We start from the raw sequence: 19,227 nt of genomic DNA, 5'->3' as shown, positions 1-19,227 counted from the left end.
TCATTTCCGTATTCCACGTGTAAATTAAGCATGCCATTATTCACCACATCAGGACTCAGTCCTCTGTCATTAACAGTGAAATTACTTGGGGGTCAATTCACAATTTAAATACATAAAAAGACAAAAATATTTCTTCCCTATATCTCGAACAGAGAAAAACTGATGGGTGTCTACATTTCAGAAATTTTATTTTCAGGTAAGCTAACAAAATCTGGCTATAAAGCTCTGAATCTATTCCTCAGTGTCAGGATAGTCCTACACAGAAAGCAGAGATCAGTTCTGACTCACGGTAATAGAAAGAGCACATCCACAATGTAAAATTAGAACCATCTTCTTTTGCAATGAAAGATTCGACACTGATCTTAAAAATGTGTCACAACTGGGGCACCTGGGTGGCTCAGCCACTTACTTAAGCACCTGGCTCTTGCTCCAGTCAAGTTCTCAAGGTTGTGAGATAGAACCTGGTCTTGACTACAACCCAGCAATTGCACTGCTGGGGATTTACCCCAAAGATACAGATGCAGTGAAACGCCGGGACACCTGCACCCCGATGTTTCTAGCAGCAATGTCCACAACAGCCAAACTGTGGAAGGAGCCTCGGTGTCCATCGACAGATGAATGGATAAAGAAGCTGTGGTTTATGTATACAATGGAATATTCCTCAGCCATTAGAAACGACAAATACCCACCTTTTGCTTCAACGTGGATGGAACTGGAGGGTATTATGCTGAGTGAAATAAGTCAATCGGAGAAGGACAAACATTATATGTTCTCATTCATTTGGGGAATATAAAAAATAGTGACAGGGAATAGAGGGGAAGGGAGAAGAAATGGGTAGGAAATATCAAAAAGGGAGACAGAACATGAAGACTCCTAACTCTGGGAAACGAACTAGGGGGGTGGAAGGGGAGGAGGGCGGGGGGTGGGGGTGACTGGGTGATGGGCACTGAGGGGGGCACTTGACAGGATGAGCACTGGGTGTTATTCTGTATGTTGGTAAATTGAACACCAATAAAAAATAAATTTATTTTAAAAAAAAAAAAAAGAACCCGGCCTTGGGCTCTGCACTCAGCAGAGTCTGCTCCAGATTCTCTCTCTCTCTCTCCCTGTGCCCCTCCTGCCACACACATACGTGTGCACATGGGTGCACTCTTTCTCTAAAAATAAATCTTAAAAATATATCAGGATTTACCCTCCCTCTCCCATTTTCCTCACGTTTTCTAATGGTTTTCATTCTAGCTGGTGAAGGAAAAATGTCTCCTAAGGTGTATTTTAACAAGTTGACTTCCCAAGAATGTAAATTTTAAGCAATAAACCATTCATTTATTCAAACGCTGTTACTAAATATAATTGTTTAAACCAATCTTGCAAAAAGGTTACAGACATGCTCTTGTAGAGTGTGTGTTAAAATGTGATTAACAGACAAAAAGGGAACACTTCAATTTGGAGATATGACCTTCACTATTTTCGGCTAATTTTAAGGCAAATCTTTGCAAAAGGCAAGTCAAGTCATCTTCCTTTGTTCTAGGGAAGGAGGTATGTTGCTAATTTACAGCAGGACTTGAAAGTCTTGTTATTTGAAAGAGGGAAGTCACGTTTAGACACATCAGTTTAGGTACCCAGTTGAGGCTCCACAAAGTTTTAATATGTTGCACAAATATGAATCATATAGAAACAGTAAGAGAGCAAAAGATACGGGTCTGCTAATTAATAATACCATTTCATAGAAGAGGGAAAAGCCACCCGGAGATATTGATGAGCTCACCCAAAGTCAAAGGACTCCTAAGCGGCAGAGGCCGACCTAAAAGCCACAGTCTCATATGATCCTATTAGGCATATCCCCATGAAAACAGGCAGAGTCTAGTCCGACATCCACTGACCTGGTGCTTGAATGGTTTTCTATAAGATACCATGCAGCTGAAAAATTCTCACTTGTGAAATCAGCACTCATTCCAGGAAACAGCATTTCTAAGTCCTTCTGCGGAAACTTACTTCTAAGGGAGAAAGAAAGGTTTAGCGTACACTCTCGGTGCTATTGCTACAATGAGGCAGCAGACATCCTGCAGTACCCTAAGCGTGACAGTTACACACCACACATTATGGAGGCTGTGTTTACATGTGAATACAAAATACATCTCCTATACTGCAGCTGATTTCTTGTCATATGAACTTTATATATATAAGAAATTAAAACACAGAAATTACATCACTATAGAGTTTAAAGAGGCTGAGTGGATACTTTAGATCTACAAATATGCAATCATTCTCTATTCAACCGATAAAAATCAGAATTTGGATACAATGAAGTTTAAGGACATTAGTTTGTTAAAACACTTTTTGTTAAAGACTTATATGAAAGTTGTTTTAAAAACACTGATGCCAAAAAAAAAAAATAAATAAAAAAAAAATAAAAAAAATAAAAACACTGATGCCTACTGATAAAAATTAGAGCTAACTGTAAAATACTCATATTTATATGTCTATATCTAGAATAATTACAAGAAAAGCTTATAACAGGCAATACCTTACCTGGAGCTCACCTTCCTGCCTACATTTTTATGGTCAACCTCTGAACCATTCAGTTTATTTGTTCAAGTAATAATTAAATACAACCACAGTGCAGGCTCCATGCTGGAAGTGAGACAGCCGAGTCCACGAGCACAAGGAACAAGGGCAAAGCCTGGTACGGGCTTATGAGCTCGTGGCCCTCCCCACACCCCATCCCCTCATCTGTGCGGGAGGAAGTCCAAGTCTCCAAGAGAGTCAAGTCTGTCCATGATTTGAACCTGCTTACCTGTCAGGACTCACTCCGGCTACTCTAATCCCCCAAACTGAGGCTTTTAGCACCTTCAGAGGGATTATACTCTCCTAATTTTTACTTCGTTCCTTGATCTTGCTGTGCCCTCTGACTGAAGTGTGTTCCCAGCCGCATACAGTGGATACGCCGAACTCACGGGCATGGACAGGACACAGTACTGTTCCGCAGCCCAGTGTATTCAGGTTAAGATTGAGGGAGTGGGGATTGTCACCACCCTACAAGAAGACGTGGGCAGGTCCAATGACTTCTACTCTCATATGAGAGACACTTGATGCCACATTACCACAAACATGGCCTCAATTCAGAAACTAAGCAGTGAGGTTGGTGGGAATGCCAACTGGAGCAGCCACGCTGGGAAGCAGCATGGAGGTTCCTCAGAAAGTCAAAAACAGAGCTTCCCTATGACCCAGCAATTGCACTACTAGGTATTTACCCAAAGGATACAAAAATGCTGATAAGGAGGCACCTGGTGGCTCAGTTGGCTGAGCATCTGCCCTCGGCTCAGGTCATGATCCCGGGGTCCTGGGATGGAGCCCCACATCGGGGTCCCTGCTCAGCGGGGAGCCTGCTTCTCCCTCTCCCTGTCTCCTTCTCTCAAATAAATAAATAAATAATCTTTAAAAATGCTGATAAGAAGGGGCACGTGCATCCCAATGTTTATGGCAGCATTGTCAAACTGTGAAGGGAGCCCAAATGTCATCAACTGAGGAATGGATAAAGAAGATGTGGTGTCCATACACAATGGGATAGTACTCGGCCTTCAGAAAGAATGGAATCAGGCCATTTGCAATGACACGGATGGAGCTAGGGAGTTTTACGCTATGTCAGGTCAACCCGAGAAAGACGCATACCATACGATTTTATTTGCACGTGATATTTAAGGAGCAAAACAAATGAACATAGAGGAAGGGGAGGAAAAATAAAATAATATAAAAACAGAGAGGGAGGCACACCATAAAAGACTTAACTAGAGGGAACAAACCGAGGGTTGCTGGAGGGCAGGTGGGTGAGGGACGGGGTGACTGGGTCATGGGCACTAAGGAGGGCACTTGTGATCAACACTGGGTGTGACATGTAAGCGATGAATCACTAAATTTTATTCCTAAAACCAATACTACACCATACAAATTCAACTTGAATTTAAACTTTAAAAAAAAATGAAGTAGAAAAAAAAGAAATATCATAAAAAAAATTTAAAAAGAAACCACACAGTGTGGTGCACACCAAGGCTCCGTCCTTACCTAAAGCACCCTCGCTCTGGGATGGAGCTCCATGGATTGCGGTGGGCAGCCCCTAAGGGAGCCTGGAGCCTGCTGTGTCCCATCAGGTACTCACGGCCCCAAGCATCCTCCCACCCACGTGCACTAGTGTCGTGCCCCGCTCCCGGGGTCTCTTTCACAGCCTAGCACACCCCGTCCCTGTGCTCCTGGCTCCCTACGTCCTTTCGCGTTTCCTGGGATTTCCTCTGTACACCCTGCACCGTAATCCAGGATCCAACATCGAGTGGGTCAGTACCTCAGTCGAGAGAGAGACCCACTTCACGGTCTGTTACACTCGCCTTTCTCACAATGATGTTTTCTTTTGTTAATTAGGGGGGAAGAAAGCCCTGAGGAGCACCACAGGAACAGACAGGTCGGAGGAGACCTCAAGGGGTCACGGGCCCCCAGTGGCGTCACCTCGGTCACTGACTCACAGACGAGGCCAATCGCACAGCATTACCCACCGGCTTCCGAGGTTAAAAGCCTAGAGTCTGAATCTTCTTGGGGGCGCGTGTGTCCTGTAGGCTTGTTAGTCATCCTTACCAGGCGGAACCTCCGAGAAGGACCCGCAGAACTCTGCATTTTTAGAAGCTTATTTTGGCTTGGCTTCTTCTTGCCGGTTTGATACTTTACTTAGTAATAAAATCCTGTCACCTTTGGAAGTTTTTCTCATTTTATTTATTTGTACATCATGCCTCCAAGCTAAAACTTTGGGGGGGATAAATGCCTGAGGAAAGTGCTGGGCCCTAGCTCAGTAGCTAGAAACGCTTCCTTTGGATACGCACAGGCCACAGCCCCCAGGTCTGTCCAGAGTGCTGCGTCAAGGGCCACGCGCCTCAACGGGAAAGCACAGCAGGATGAATCGGAAAAGTGCACGGGGAAATACCTACCGCTTTTTTGTCAACTTCACTTCTACTTGATATTTGAACTGGCATTCTGTGTAGTTCTAACACTTTGCTTGCTCAAAAAGTTAAATAATCTTAACAAAACCAAAAAGCACTACAGAATCATATGATACCAACTAAATCCCTACTATTAAACAGTCTTGACGAATTATTCAACTATGTGAAATCCTCTTCTAACAAGGATCAGCTGCAAACTCCCAGATTAAAGGGACTCCTGGGGGCTCAGCGGTTGAGCGCCTGCCTTCAGCTCAGGGCGTGACCCTGGGGTCCCGGGATCAAGTCCCGCATCGGGCTCCCTGCATGGAGCCTGCTTCTCCCTCTGCCTGGGTCTCTGCTTCTCTGTGTCTCTCATGAATAAACAAATAAAAATCTTAAAAAAGTAAGTAAATAAAAAAATAAAGATACAGCTGACCAAAAAAAGCAGCAAAAAGGGACTCTGTGAACTTCTTTATCCTTCACTCAAGCCCAGCAGTTTATGACGGTTGGGTGGTTCCCTACCCATAATCTGGACAGAAGCGTGAAGAGGGATTAACATCAAGAAAGGATGTATGACACAATAACAGCAAGAAAAAGAAACAAGTACAAAATGCAGACAAACCCAAAACACAGCAGTCATATGTGTTGGTGAGATGACTGAGACTACAGCCTCAGCGGCGGGAGGGGCAGGGGTAGTTAAATCATGGCCAACACACTTAAAAACGAACAAACTGCACGTGTCTTTCTGTGTGATCGGTGAGCTCCAGGTCACTGCATGCTGGCAGGACATCCTCCTTCCCGTGGCTGAATGACGTTCCATTACACACACGCATCTTCTTCATTATCCACTCAGGACACTTCGGCTGTCTCCGCAGCTTGGCTATTGTGAATAAGGCGGCAATGAACATGGGGGTGCAGCTAGCTCACTATCTTGTTTCCATTTCCTCTGGATATACACCTGGAAGTACAACTGCTGGATCACGTGGTAGTCCTATTTTTAATTTTTTTGAGGAATCTCCACTGTTTTCCACAGTGGCTACAGCAGTTTGCATTCCTCCCAACAGGACACAGGGAACATCTTCGCCAACATCTGTCATCTCTTGACTATTTTATGACTGTCTTTCTAACACAGTTGTGAGATGATATCTCAGTGTGGTTATGACTTGCATTTTCCTGATGATCATGGACTTCACCTTTCCATATGCCGGGCGGCCATTTATATACCCTTTTGGAAAATGTCTATTCAGGCTCCCCTGCCCATTTTTTAATCGATTGTTTTTTTCTTTTTTGCTGCTGAGTTGTATACGTTCTTTCTGTAGTTTGAATATTAACCCCTTATAAAATATGCAAATTTACACTAGCCCTTTATTAGATATAAGAAATATAAACGTTTCACCAGATTTGCAAAAAAAAAAATGTGTGGTAGGAAAAAAAAAGGTCAAACTCCTAGAAACAGAGAGCACAAAAGTGGTTGCAGGGGCTCGGGGTGGAGGAAGTAAAAGGTTGGTAAAAGGATACAAACTCTCAGCCATAAGATGAGTAAGGTCTCAAATGTGAAATAATGACGAGAGTTGGGAACACAGTATTCTATCATTGAAATCGGCTAAAAGAGTAGAACTTAAATGTCTTCCCCCCACCAAAAAAAAAAAAAAAAAGTAAAGAGAGAGAAACATAGAAAGAAAGAAGTGAGGTGCTGGAGGTGTTAGATGCCTTAGTTAACTTGATGGTAGGAATCCTTTCACGATGTATACATTTATCAAATCACTTTAAGTATCTTATAAATTTGTCTGTCAACTATGCTTCAAGAAAGCTGAAGATACATAAAGAGAACAACAACACACACAAAAACAAAACAAACAAGAAACCTGGATATACACAGTACATATGAAAAAGGTCAAATCCTAAACAGTTAAAATGCTTAACGTTGTGATACTGAATAATGCAAATATGTAGCTACCTACAACTTCCCATACTTAGAACTCACCTGACGCTTATACTTTGGAAACATCTCACTAACAATGTGTCGAGTTGTTATTTTTACAAATATAAATAGAACTGTCTTATCACAAGATAAAGACCTGATATCTGGCAAGGCTCTAGGACATGAGCCCACAGGTCCCTCCCTATCTCCCTCCTCCCCAAGAGGGAACAGACATGGGCCTGGCCACATTACTAGCAGTGGAGTCTCCTGATGATATGAGAAGCACGTGGGCATGGCCAGGCCTCCGTAGGCTCCGCAGCCTCCTCTCTTCCATCATGGGTGCACCACGCCTCTGGCAGGGCAGGGTGAGAAGAAGAGGGCCGACGATCCTGAAATTGAGCTCTGGCATTAGTGTGGGCAGTGAGGAGTCACTGCAGACCCGGGACAGGCCATGTGCTTCCACCAGGGAGCCCCAGCAGGCTGTGATCTGAGGCTTTCTCTGCCTACCACTATCTTATTTCCCATACACTACTATTTCTTATACATATAGCTCCTTCAGGCACCTAAATGAGTTAAGCAGAGTTTAAAAAGCAGTGGATCTCTTGGGCAAAATACTCGCTCTGCTTATCTCTTCAAAATCACCCAAGACAGAGTTTACTTTACAGTGATTTCCCACTGAAGACATTAAAACTCCTTTACCAACCTTACTAAATAAATATAAATTGGAAGAAGAATATTGAGACTTATAAGACAGAAATTATATTAAAGATGACAAAATTCAGGGTGCCTGGATGGCTTAGTCGGTTGAGTGGCCAGCTCTTGGTTTCGGCTCAGGTCATGACCGTGTGTGTTGTGGGACTGAGCACCCAAGTAGGTTCCCTGCTCAGCAGGGAGTCTTTATGAAGATTCTCTCCCTCGGCCCCTCCCCTCATTCGAGTGCATGCTCTCTTCTCTCTCTCAAATAAATAATCTTTTTTAAAAATGACAAAACTCTAAGAGAGAAGTCAAACAATTTTGCCTCAAATCACCCAGTTAAGTCCACTCTTGGCTAGTGATTCAACATGCATTCTCCACCCACAGACCAAACAATCCCACACAATAGTGCAATCATACCTTCCCTGAGTCAATAATTATCCTAAGCAAATCATGCTTATCGTACCCACTTTGCATATATCTATTGAATGATCTTGTTTTGACCAGTGGTGTCTGAGGAAAGATCTACTGGAACATTTCTGGGAAGGGTCTCCATACTTGTAAGAAGGAGAATCAAGAAGAAATAGTGTCTTTTTGCCTCTAGACATTATCGGATTTTATTAATTATTGTGTATTATTGCTTCAACATTAGATTCTTATATTATTCCTTATTGTGTGTTATTATTGCTTCAATACCAGAAATTGTTTCAGCCAATCTGCAATCACAAAGAAAATCAGTTTTACGCTAAGTGTAGCAGAACAAAGCAACAAGATTCCTCACACCTTGGTGACATTACAAGGTCACTGACTCAACCAGTAATGGAGTCCACCACCTTAGGACTTTGTACATTATGAGAAAATAGCAATATTTTTTGTTTAAGCTTAAATTAGTTTTCATTTTCTGTTACTTACAGCTGAAGGCATCCTGAGTCAGTACTGTATCCCAAAATATATGTTTAACTATACTGATCTTTTACACAAACACCTCAAAATGAATGTGAAACAGAAGATCTGGGGAAAAAACAAAACAAAACAAAACAAAACAAACAAACAAAAAGAACAGACGATGACAATGCCTAGAAGCAATGAAGCTCTCCAGGGTACATGTCTGCAAAAGCAGGGATGACTAACGGCATTACCTAAGTGGGAGATGGTAATAATAAGTGGTGGCTTAGAGCACAGGCTCTGGGTTCAATCTGAGAAGTCTGCTAGACCTGTCTGTATAACCTTTGGGAAGTTATTTAATCTAAGTTCCCAGTTATTGGACAATAGGATATCTTCCTCCTAGGAATATTCTGAGGATTAAAATAAATAATGCATGGAGAAGACTTAATAGTTTCTAACATACAGTAAACGCTCAAAAATATTATTTGCTGTTATTTTTATTCTTAATACTCAGTTCTTTATATTTCGCAGACTATTTCCATAAGCATCGTTTCCTTTGATCGTCCTAACAACACAGTGAATTATATATTCCCGTGTTACAGTGAGGAGGCTGCATGTAAATAGTCTAGACATGAACCTGGTACTTCCACTGTCAAATAAAGAACCAGTGACTCTTAGGCATCAAATGGAACCATAGCTACACATCTAGAAAGACATAAATTTAAGGACAGGGAAGGGAAAACTGATTTAGATGCAGAGAATTGCTAATGGTCTCAATGCAGTATTAGGAAAGGAAGCCGCACTGTGTCAATGGAGTTGACCAAGTATGAGAGTTAAAACTCAAATGTTTGTTCACAATAACTAGATTTTAGGCTGTAATCCACCAAGTAAAGTGATGGCTTAACAACTCAGTAAAAGCAAGGTACACTTTAAGTAATTTAAAATAAATCTACACTTTAAATGTAACACCATGGGGTAAGAGAGTGACAGCAACACATTCTACTACGTGCACTCATGAAATGTTTTCTTTAAGAAATCAAAACACAGTTTCAGTAGCTGACAGCTCCTGCCGCTCCTAAAATATACGCTTTCCATTAGGTGGCGGTGTGAGCTCAGATTTAAATCTCCTGATGAGGGTTAGCTCCTGCCCTGGGAAGACCCAGACATATGGATTGAGGGCTCGGATATCAAAACAACGGGACTGTTTGCAACACATCAGAATTTGTTTTCAATGTGAGAACAATGTGCAGTAATGACCTGTAAACAAGCAAGACAAAATTCATTTTGAGAAAAATCCTAGCCACCCCACTCAGAGGGAGGCCTGGTTGGTAGTGTTACTGCATTAAAGAAAACGTGCTTCCTTGATTTGGCAGATGGAAGGATGATGAAAGGTGGGAGGCTAACGCAGTAAACGTGGGCTTATGTTCTGCTTTTGACTGTATATTATTCGCAATTCCTCTTGCTTTCAATTTTTAACGTCATTGTATTCATTCTGATGTATTAAGTATTATGAGCTTGCTTTCGGTCGTGTGGTTTGTTTCTGGAGGGGAGGGTCTGACGGGTTCTGGACTTAGGCACTGTTATCACAGCCCACAAACTGGTTTTGATAAAATTTCTAAGAAACAAATTTATCCAAAGCCCTTCTCTTCTACATCATACTGAGAATCATTCTGCTACTCGTTCCTCTGGTTTTCAAATGTACTTGAAAAATTGGTCATCTTTCCTTTCTATTGAAAAACCAAACTGAGGAGAAGAAAACCAGATCTGTATTGCCCATAAAACCCATGTAGAAATAGAGCAAGTATTTGCGATGCATCAATTGACTAGAGAGCCATTCCTACGTAATTATTTCACACACAAAAAATTTTCAGGTCATATAAAAACAAGGGCAAAGCTCCATTTTTATGTCTTCTGTCCCATATATGTATGCTGTCTAAAAACATTACTCATCATCCTCAAGTTAGACAAATATTCTTTTAAGAAATATAACCTAGCAGGGCACCTGCTGTCGGTCGGTTAAGTGTCAGCCTCCAGATTCTGGCTCAGTCAGATCTCAGGGTTGTGACACCCGCCCTCATCGGGCTCCATGGGGCAGGGAGCCTGCTTGGGATTCTATTCTCTCTCCCCCTCTTCTCCTGCCCAGCCCACACACATGCACACGCGCACACGCACTCTCTCTGCCTAAGGAAAAAAAAAGAAATATAACCTAATGAAAGCTTTTACTTAACATGAACCCTTTTACCTTCTCTTTCAATCTAAATGGTTTGTCTCCATTACAATTTAAGTGTGCGAAGAACACGTACATCTGTGACAATCAGCATAACAAATCAGAAATAACAGACTTTTATGACTAAATCCTAGTCTCAGTTCAAACTGAAGTTCATCTTTTTCCAAGCAATCAGTAACATTTTTACGAGTATCAAGGCACCACGTGTGCACAACATCAGTGAAAACATTAGGAATATGAAGGGCTTAAGCAGTCGAAGGAGGCCAATAAACAGCAGTCGTTAAACCTGCACCAAAAGACAACAGTGTGCCTGCTGGGCACAGCTACACAAAGTCTACTAGACCCTGACTCACTCCAAAGAGCAACCAGAAGAGTACACGCTGCCACTCCTCCTTGCCTTCCCTTACGCAGAGGGCTGGCCACAACACTGCAGGACCTCTCACTGCTCCACACCGTACATGACTGTCCGCTGAAGAGCACTGCACACACGGTCACCACGCAATTTCTAGCAGCTGGCTCATCTTCCAACGTGACCTCACTACTTTAATAATAATTCATCAGGACCACAGTATTTTATAATAAGCAATCACAATTCTTCAAACCTTCCCAATTAATATACTTCAACAAGCAAGTGATATTAAAGCCCTATTATTCCTTCTCCGATGATATTTAAAAAAAAAAATTAAAATTAGATCCTCTCCCAACTTTTTAAATGAAAGGAACTGCCAAAGGACATTAATATACAGAAATAAAAACCAGTGAGGGAATGCTCTGAGGGATTCTAACCTGAACGTACACCAGTCTCTCAGGGAGCAAAGCTTTTATTTAAAAACTGAGTCAGGAGGGTGACTCAGGCTCAGTTGGTAGAGCAATGCAACTCTTGATCTCAGTGTTGTGATTTCAAGCCCTACTCTGGGCATGAAGGCTACTTAAAAAAATAAAAATGAAAAAAGAAAATAAATAAAAGAAAATAGAGTCAGGGAAATAAAACCCACATGACTGTTGTAACATCTGCTTTTCCTTTCCTTTTGTCTTCTTCTAAAATAAGATTTCTCTACCTGAGGTCAGAGAATTCAATAAAATAAATGCAGCTTTCCTGACAGTACTCTTAAAAAATAAAAAGGAATCTGGAAAGGCATTCTTCTGGCCAAAAAACATTCTCTTGTTTTCCATAACTCTTCCTACTTTTACCTTTCATTTTCTTGCTTTCTAGTATCTCTAGCCCGTCTTTCTTTTACTGGGAAAATTTCAAAAGAGTTTAAGTGTGCAAAAGGACCCCTGGACGTCCTCTCACTGTCTGGAGGGCCTCCCCAGTGTTTTCGGATTCAACAGGGATCTGTGCCTTTCTCTGTCCCTATTTTGCAAGTCAGCTATAGAAAGGGAAGTTCACCTGTGGAGGGCGGAGGGTGACAGAGATCCCTGGCCACAGAGATACCGTCAGGTGAAGATGCAGCTAACTGCCTGCCATGCAGTAGATGTGGCCAGTCTACCTTTTAGGGTTCCTCGCTGCCTATTATGTCTACCCTCTGGAATTTCCTTTGAAATGGTTTTAACATTTTACTGGTTTTCCCCTTAATGAATGATCTTAATATACGTTCATTTTATATTTGAATGAGAGTTATGATTTTACCTTTTCAGGAGACTATACTTACCCCATGGCTGAGCAAATCATTATTTGAAACTTAAGTAACAGCTTGAAAGAAAGGCTACTGTTAATTTTAGAGCCAGGTAAGCACTTGTTAAGTTAAGGTACATAATACTGCTTTAAGATTTTAATACGATTCGTTACCCTGAAATCTTAATAGTCATTAAAAAGAGACAGTCTTCCTAAATGACAGAGTAGAGCCCTGAACAGTATACTGTGCAAGAAGAGCAAAGACCCACTGTAATAACGACTAGCACTTACGAAGCACCTGCCAGGAGCAGCACTCTTCTAGAGCTCGCGCCCCCTCCTCACAACCACTGGGTACTACGTGTTGTATCTGGGGAAACTGCGGCAAAGGCTAGGGAAGCAACTCGCCCAAAGTCCTCCTGCCAGTAACCTGGAGAGCTGTGATTCAAAACGAGTTTTTCTAGACTAAATTAGACTACCTCCCAGGGAAGAGAAAAAGAAAACTTGTAAAGGGCCAAGCACTCTTAGTGGCATTATTCCTGGTTGCTGTTACCAATGTTCCCTAAGAATAATCTGGACGCATATTAAGTAAAAAGTGCTTTTAGAGAGAGTTCAAGCCTAAGCCTTGGGTGGGTAGCAGCAAAAACAGAAATAATAAAGACAATTAAAAGGTGGAAGGTCCTGAGAAGGTAAAGAAGTCAAATTGGGGTGGGTTATATGCCAAACTGAAAACGAAGAAGGTCCGTTTCATGATGGTAAATACCCCATTTAATCCTAACTTTGATAGTTTTTTCTAAAGTTCATACAAGGGGGATCCCTAGTGGCTCAGCAGTTTAGCACCGCCTGCAGCCCAGGGTGTGATCCTGGAGACCCGGGATCGAGTCCCACGTCGGGCTCCCTGCAAGGAGCCTGCTTCTCCCTCTGCCTGTGTCTCTGCCTCTCTCTCTCTCTGTCTCTATGTATCTCATGAATGAATAAATAAAATCTTTAAAAAAAATAAAGCTCATACAAAATTCACACAATATTCCTATAGTCCCCGTCCCCATTTATAAAATTGTATTTTCCTTATGAAAGATCAATCTAAGGGGACCTCCTGGTCTACTCTTCTTTTGTGGCAGGCCCTAGAAAGAAGCTGGCTTTCAAGCGTATCGAAGGAGGCTGTTAAAAGGCTTCATATCAACTGCAAAGTCTATTCATGCTTGAAACTGTGCTCAAGTAAAGAGCTAGCAATTACCATCCCATTCTGGACGTTCTGGATCCTCAAACTTGATCCTTAAAACGGCTCCAGCATGACCCATACTGCCACAGAGTTCAAAGAGGTGACTAGACAGTCCAAGCTGCTAAAAGTTGCTAAGCCCTGGGATTTTTCAACACCTGGTGAATTCCCAAGACAAACACTTGCTCCCTCCCGTTAGCCGGAGGTAAAACCTCACTAGGTGAAAAAGCAGCTTGCTATCTGAATCACTAGCGGTCCTCAGGTGTAGGCTTGAAGGTTAAACATCGAAAGGTTAATAGAGAGTTTTCCCCATTCCTAGAAAAACTGAGAGCTACGGTTCAAGTGTTAATAGAACGAATTTGTCACTTTCAGTAAGTGTTTATAGAGCAACACTCAGCACATAACTCCACGAGCACAGTCACCAAGGCTGGAGAATAAATTAGACACAATTAATGTGTGAGATGAATTGATTAAATAAGATGTAAGAACACATAAAGTTACTAAAACACTGTCCTACCAACTAAGAATACATTTGGTTACATTTTGAAAAAAATTCTCATTTACCTGCCACAATTCTGAGAGAGTGAGTCTGGATTAAGCACAAATCATAGGCAAGGATTGTAAACAAAAGACTACAGTGGGCCTAACTATTCTAAAATATTTCCCCAAAACATCAAGCACGTGGAAAATTCTGTTTTTATTTCAAGTACCATCTAAATATTTAAACTCACCAGCCCCAGATTACACGTGAATTCTCATATCGTTAAAAATATTACTTTTTTTTAAAACTTCAAGACACTTCTTCACTACACGTAAACTCAAAAAACTAAAGGGATAAGTAGTTTTCACCAAAAATTTTAACTAATTGGAACGTTCACAGGCAGCAAAGCCGACCAGGCGTCAGAAATAACACTGGTCTTCCAACAACTGTGCTTCCCTGGATGTGTCCGGAGTTTGTCTCTTTACGTGTAAGTACATAGAGCCCTGGAGCAATACAGAACACCGAGGGCAGGACGGTACTCACTTTTCAATCTCAATACCAAGCGGATTGGCAGGACGCAGAGACAACGGGGGAATTCCTTTATTCCTGTCCGTACGCATATCGTAGTAATTCATTTCATCAACCCACACCGCAGACTGATCCAAAAGACCTACCAAAAGGAGAAGCATATCCTTAATAAGACAGAAACTAAGCCTTTCCCTACTGTTTCACTTTTTAAAGACCGAATCCAAAGTGCACACTAAGGTAGCTTTTGAGAAATTCAACAGCACAAAAGCTGTTTTTTCTTTCTTTCTTTTTTTTTTTTTTTTTTTTTTTAATGGCTGGCGGCTTGATTAAAAACACTAAGAACCTATTAGAAGGCAAATATAACACCTGTCGGTTCACGGTCTCACTGTACAATATTCAATACAGAAGGCAGACTAAGGCTCTGAGGAAAATCTCTGTGTTTTTCCAATATATTTTACAAACAATAAACAGTAAAATTAATTTGGTTAATTCGACAAATATCCACCGGTTCCTCTTATAAAGGAATCAGTCAAATACTTTCCAGGAAATGCATGGCTTGTGTAATGGAAAGGACTAGGATCTCGGGAAACACGGGCAGACCCTGTGACAGACTATGATCCCTGAAAACAGTCCCTCTTCTATGCGACCGGAGTTCTTCGTCACTTACTTGGCGTAGGCCGCGCAGCCTCAGTGCCTCTAACAGAAAATGGGCCAAGGGCCAGTGGGCACAGGGGCAGCTGGAGCTGTGAAACAGGGACTTGCTCCCGGGCAACTCCCAGCGGGATGGCCCTTCGTGAGCCCCAAACGTCAGCACCTCCAGTCTTGCCAGAAGGCAACGGGGGCTCTGTTAGAGGCTACGCTCAAGTCTACGCACTCTGAAGGGAGGTTCTGTGAGCCCTGCCTGAGTCTCTACCGTGTGCTAGGACTTGGGCAGGATGTGTTAGAACAAGATTAAAACCTTCAAATAAGTTGCCTTTATCAGCTGTATAAATACGATATAAGACATGGCTGGATTCTGGCAAAAATGTTTTAAGTTCCTCCAGAAAACTGGTAACAAGTTTCTGCTACAATTTTCAGGTTTTGAAGATGTTCAATAAAAATGAGTAAATAAAAACAGGGATATCATGTACGTGCATATATATGCAGACACACGTATGTATGTGTGTGCCTATGTGTATTCACATAGTAATGAAATTCCATTTTGTATTGTCCCATAAATTCATTTATTAAAAAAAAAAAAAGTCTAGGAATTTAAGGAAGACAATGCTGTGGAAAGGCTCTATGCTCTAGGTAAGAAAACAAAAAGAATCTGCAAAATCATTTCCTTTTCAGTATAAGAGAGAAGTACGGCCTGGGCTTCACTCTGCCTGTGGTATTCCTACGGATACAAACATCCATCGAGTACCAACCACGTACAAGACGTCACAGGGCCGCCAAGACCAATGGGAGTGCAGTCTTGTGTAAGGGTCTAACCTAAGCACCCTACATTCACGCTCTAACTCATTTAATCCCACGAGGTAGGTAATACTGTTGTTTCACTTTTACCCGCAAAAAAAAAAAAAAAAAAAAGTGCAGTTGCACAGCCCGTGGCGCTGAAGCCCAGACGAGCCTGGCTCCTCTGACCAAGCTCTCCCCGCCCCTAATATGAGGAAGCAGGTGCTAAGGGCCTAGAAAGGACACTGAAAGCGCGACAGGATACCGAGAGTCCTGCTTCCCATGTGGGGAGCTAAACGCACACTGTGCTCAGGCAACACTTGTCCTGGCCTCGAACGATGGAGCAAATGGAGGAAACAGGAGCAACATTAGATATTAGATGCCCCTGCTGCTGACTCCTGCCAAATGAGGAGGAATTTTACCTCAAATCTCAACTGCATACTGTGTTCGAGATCAAGGAGCCCAAACTGGCAAAGCAAATGCCTAAGAAACAGATTTTATCAAGAATTTAGGATGGGGTTCTCTCGTGATCATCATCCTCGGGCTTCCATGTTACCTCAGCAAGCTGCCTTTCCAAAAGTAATGCAGATGCTAACCAATATCCCATTCCTGCCAAAATAAACATAAGCTAAGTGAAGGAGATGTGAGACGAGGTAAGTTTTTACACAAATCTACCAGTTTCAGTCTTTAAGAGACAAAACCCACTTTCACTTTCCTCTTTAAAAAATAAAAAGATGATACCTATTTTTTCCGGTTTCAGCAGCTTGAAAGACACTGTTGAGGTTCCTCTGCCCCCGGACTTGGTCGTGACAATAATGTCCCCTTTGTCATTTTTAGCTTGTCCCACTCGACATACTATCTTGCTCGCAGACATCCATTCTGCCGTCAGGAGACAATTATGCCCGCAGATCGTCAGACCTGAAAACAAAAGCACGCACGTAACAAAGTCCAAGAGAACAAAGTCAAGATCTTAGATGTGTCTGTTACATGAAAAGACAATCCTTCAGGCCTTTTCCACGAGTGAGAAATAAATCTAGAAATAACATTTCCTCTTCAGTACTGACCTCTACTACTGAACATGCCCAGTGTTACTTGCAAATACACTGTGTCTCTATTGATTTTTGTCTCATCTTTTTCCTCTAATTTTTAAGACTTCTTTAGATTACATTTAAGTTTCTTCAAACATCGATGGAATTAAAACATGATGACCATGGGACCCCTGGGTGGCTCAGTGGTTCAGCGCCCGCCTTCGGCCCAGGGCATGATCCTGGGGTCCTGGGATCGAGTCCCACGTCGGGCTCCCTGCATGGAGCCTGCTTCTCCCTCTGCTTCTCTCTCTCTCTATGTCTATCATCAATAAATAAAATCTTTAAAAAAAAAAAAAAAAAAACATGATGACCATGATAATCACGTGTAGGCCTTCCAGATTCCTCAGCCTGTGAGAATCTTACATTGCTTTCATGGGTTTTAGAAGGGAAATTATTGCTATCATTAGGAATCGACATTAAGGATATAAAATCCTGAAGTGTACTGCTAAACGTATATGTCGTTCCTTCAAAATACACTTCTCTATCTTCCTGAAAACAATCTGCACTTACTTTTCCTGGCACTTACTTTTCAGCTCTCCACGGTACACACAGGGGTACCTCGAGCACAGCCTGCAGGCCGGGAAGCCAGTGGCTCCTCTCCTCCACCTGGACCCCTCTGAAGTCCCCGCAGCCCCGGGGTCTCCCCAGCGCCACCGCCCCCAGGAGCAGCCAGCACCCCCAGACATACACTCAGGCCTGGAGGTCCCGGGCCTGATACCGCAGAAATGTCACAGCCCAGGCAGCGCCCACCAGGGAGGCAGGGCCCGCTGCAGCGCCGAGACCTGGCCCCGAACCGGCACCGCCGCGAGCACAGGCCGCCCGCTCCCCTGGACCCTCTCCTGGTAGCTTCCACCTCCACAAAACAGAACGTAATAAATATTTTTGGAAAAAAATGACCTAAAATGTATGCGGCAAATCCCAGACACGTCATACTTTCTTTTCTCATTAGTTAACTTTCTATACTGCTCAGCAGTCCAGTGTGGCAATTACATTTTTTTTCCCAGATACGAGGAACACCTCGACTAATGTCAAATTCCGTTGAAAAAAATGTAGGAAGGGATTCAAGTCATCTTTTGTTACAACTTAAAACACTATTTAGTAAGAATGTTATGTTAACCACAGAGTAATAAATACAGCTACATTTTAAACATGCATTTATTGAAATAATGAATTTCAGACACTTCCTAAAACAGCCATTATTTATACATGGATGGAATTCTGTCTTTTTAGCAACAGCATTTAAAGGATTCTTCAGGACTAAGGTTTCTGTTGGTTTTTTAAAATGTATAATGAGGGATCCCTGGGTGGCGCAGTGGTTTGGTGCCTGCCTTTGGCCCAGGGCGCGATCCTGGAGACCCGGGATCGAATCCCACGTCGGGCTCCCGGTGCATGGAGCCTGCTTCTCCCTCTGCCTGTGTCTCTGCCTCTCTCTCTCTGTGTGACTATCATAAATAAATAAATAATAAAAATTAAAAAAAAATAATAATAAAATAAAATAAAATGTATAATGATATTTACACATTTTAAAATGCATTTGTAATTCAAATTATTTTTTCAGAATGGGAGTGTCTTTGCTATCTTTCCTGAAAATCCATTTTGCTTTGAAAAAAGGTCAACTAATTAAGAGATTGATAGCACTCCTCTCCATCTTCAAGATAAGCACTGTGTTAACACTGCAATGAATATTTGCTCAAGTAAGGTTTATGCATATATAAACCAGTCTATGTATTTCTTAAATGATGGAAAAGGTTTTGATTAATATACTAAACAGTGCTGGTGTTATAGATGGCAGGTGTTTTGATGTCACTAGGTTAATACATTAGCTTAATACTTTAAAATTTTATGATATCAAAAAGATTCTTGTGATTTTAGATATTAACTCATTTCAGAAAACAAAACCAAAAAAAAAAAAAAAACAACCCAACAGTGAATATCAGGACTTAACACCATTCCTAATAGAGGTTCTCTGCTAGAGAACAACCTTATGATTAAAACTGAGGAATGGGAGATTTCCAATATATAGACAAGAAGCCTTAAAAGCATGTTCAGATGAGCAAAAACAAAGGATACCCATGACACTACAAGCTGGAAAAAAAAAGAAACAAAAAAAAACTACCCAGCACAATAGTTTATTCATGCTATCAGGGTTTCTCTGATTTAATATCTGCTTTGCATTTTAACTAA

At 41.9% G+C, this 19,227-nt stretch overlaps 1 protein-coding gene across 8 annotated transcripts in view; it reads right to left on the bottom strand.

Annotated features, from left to right (window-relative positions):
* EXOC2 (exocyst complex component 2) overlaps positions 1–19,227 on the bottom strand; it is a 226,095-nt gene that overhangs the window by 149,395 nt on the left and 57,473 nt on the right. For 6 of the 8 annotated variants that reach the window (XM_077886050.1, XM_077886059.1, XM_077886052.1 and 3 more), the window contains exons 3-5: positions 16,697–16,873; positions 14,537–14,663; positions 1,881–1,994 (exon numbers count right to left, since the gene is read on the bottom strand). In XM_077886050.1, coding sequence (XP_077742176.1) covers positions 1,881–1,994; positions 14,537–14,663; positions 16,697–16,873 — 418 coding nt within the window. The remainder of the gene's footprint in view (positions 1–1,880; positions 1,995–14,536; positions 14,664–16,696; positions 16,874–19,227) is intronic. The other 2 variants (XM_077886057.1, XM_077886058.1) reach the window with 2 other exon arrangements.

This window comes from Canis aureus, chromosome 37 (genome assembly GCF_053574225.1).
Source record: "Canis aureus isolate CA01 chromosome 37, VMU_Caureus_v.1.0, whole genome shotgun sequence".
Taxonomy (NCBI): Eukaryota; Metazoa; Chordata; class Mammalia; order Carnivora; family Canidae; genus Canis; species Canis aureus.
The sequence above is the reverse complement of the archived record's forward strand: the minus strand, read 5'-3'. Positions and strand labels throughout refer to the sequence as shown.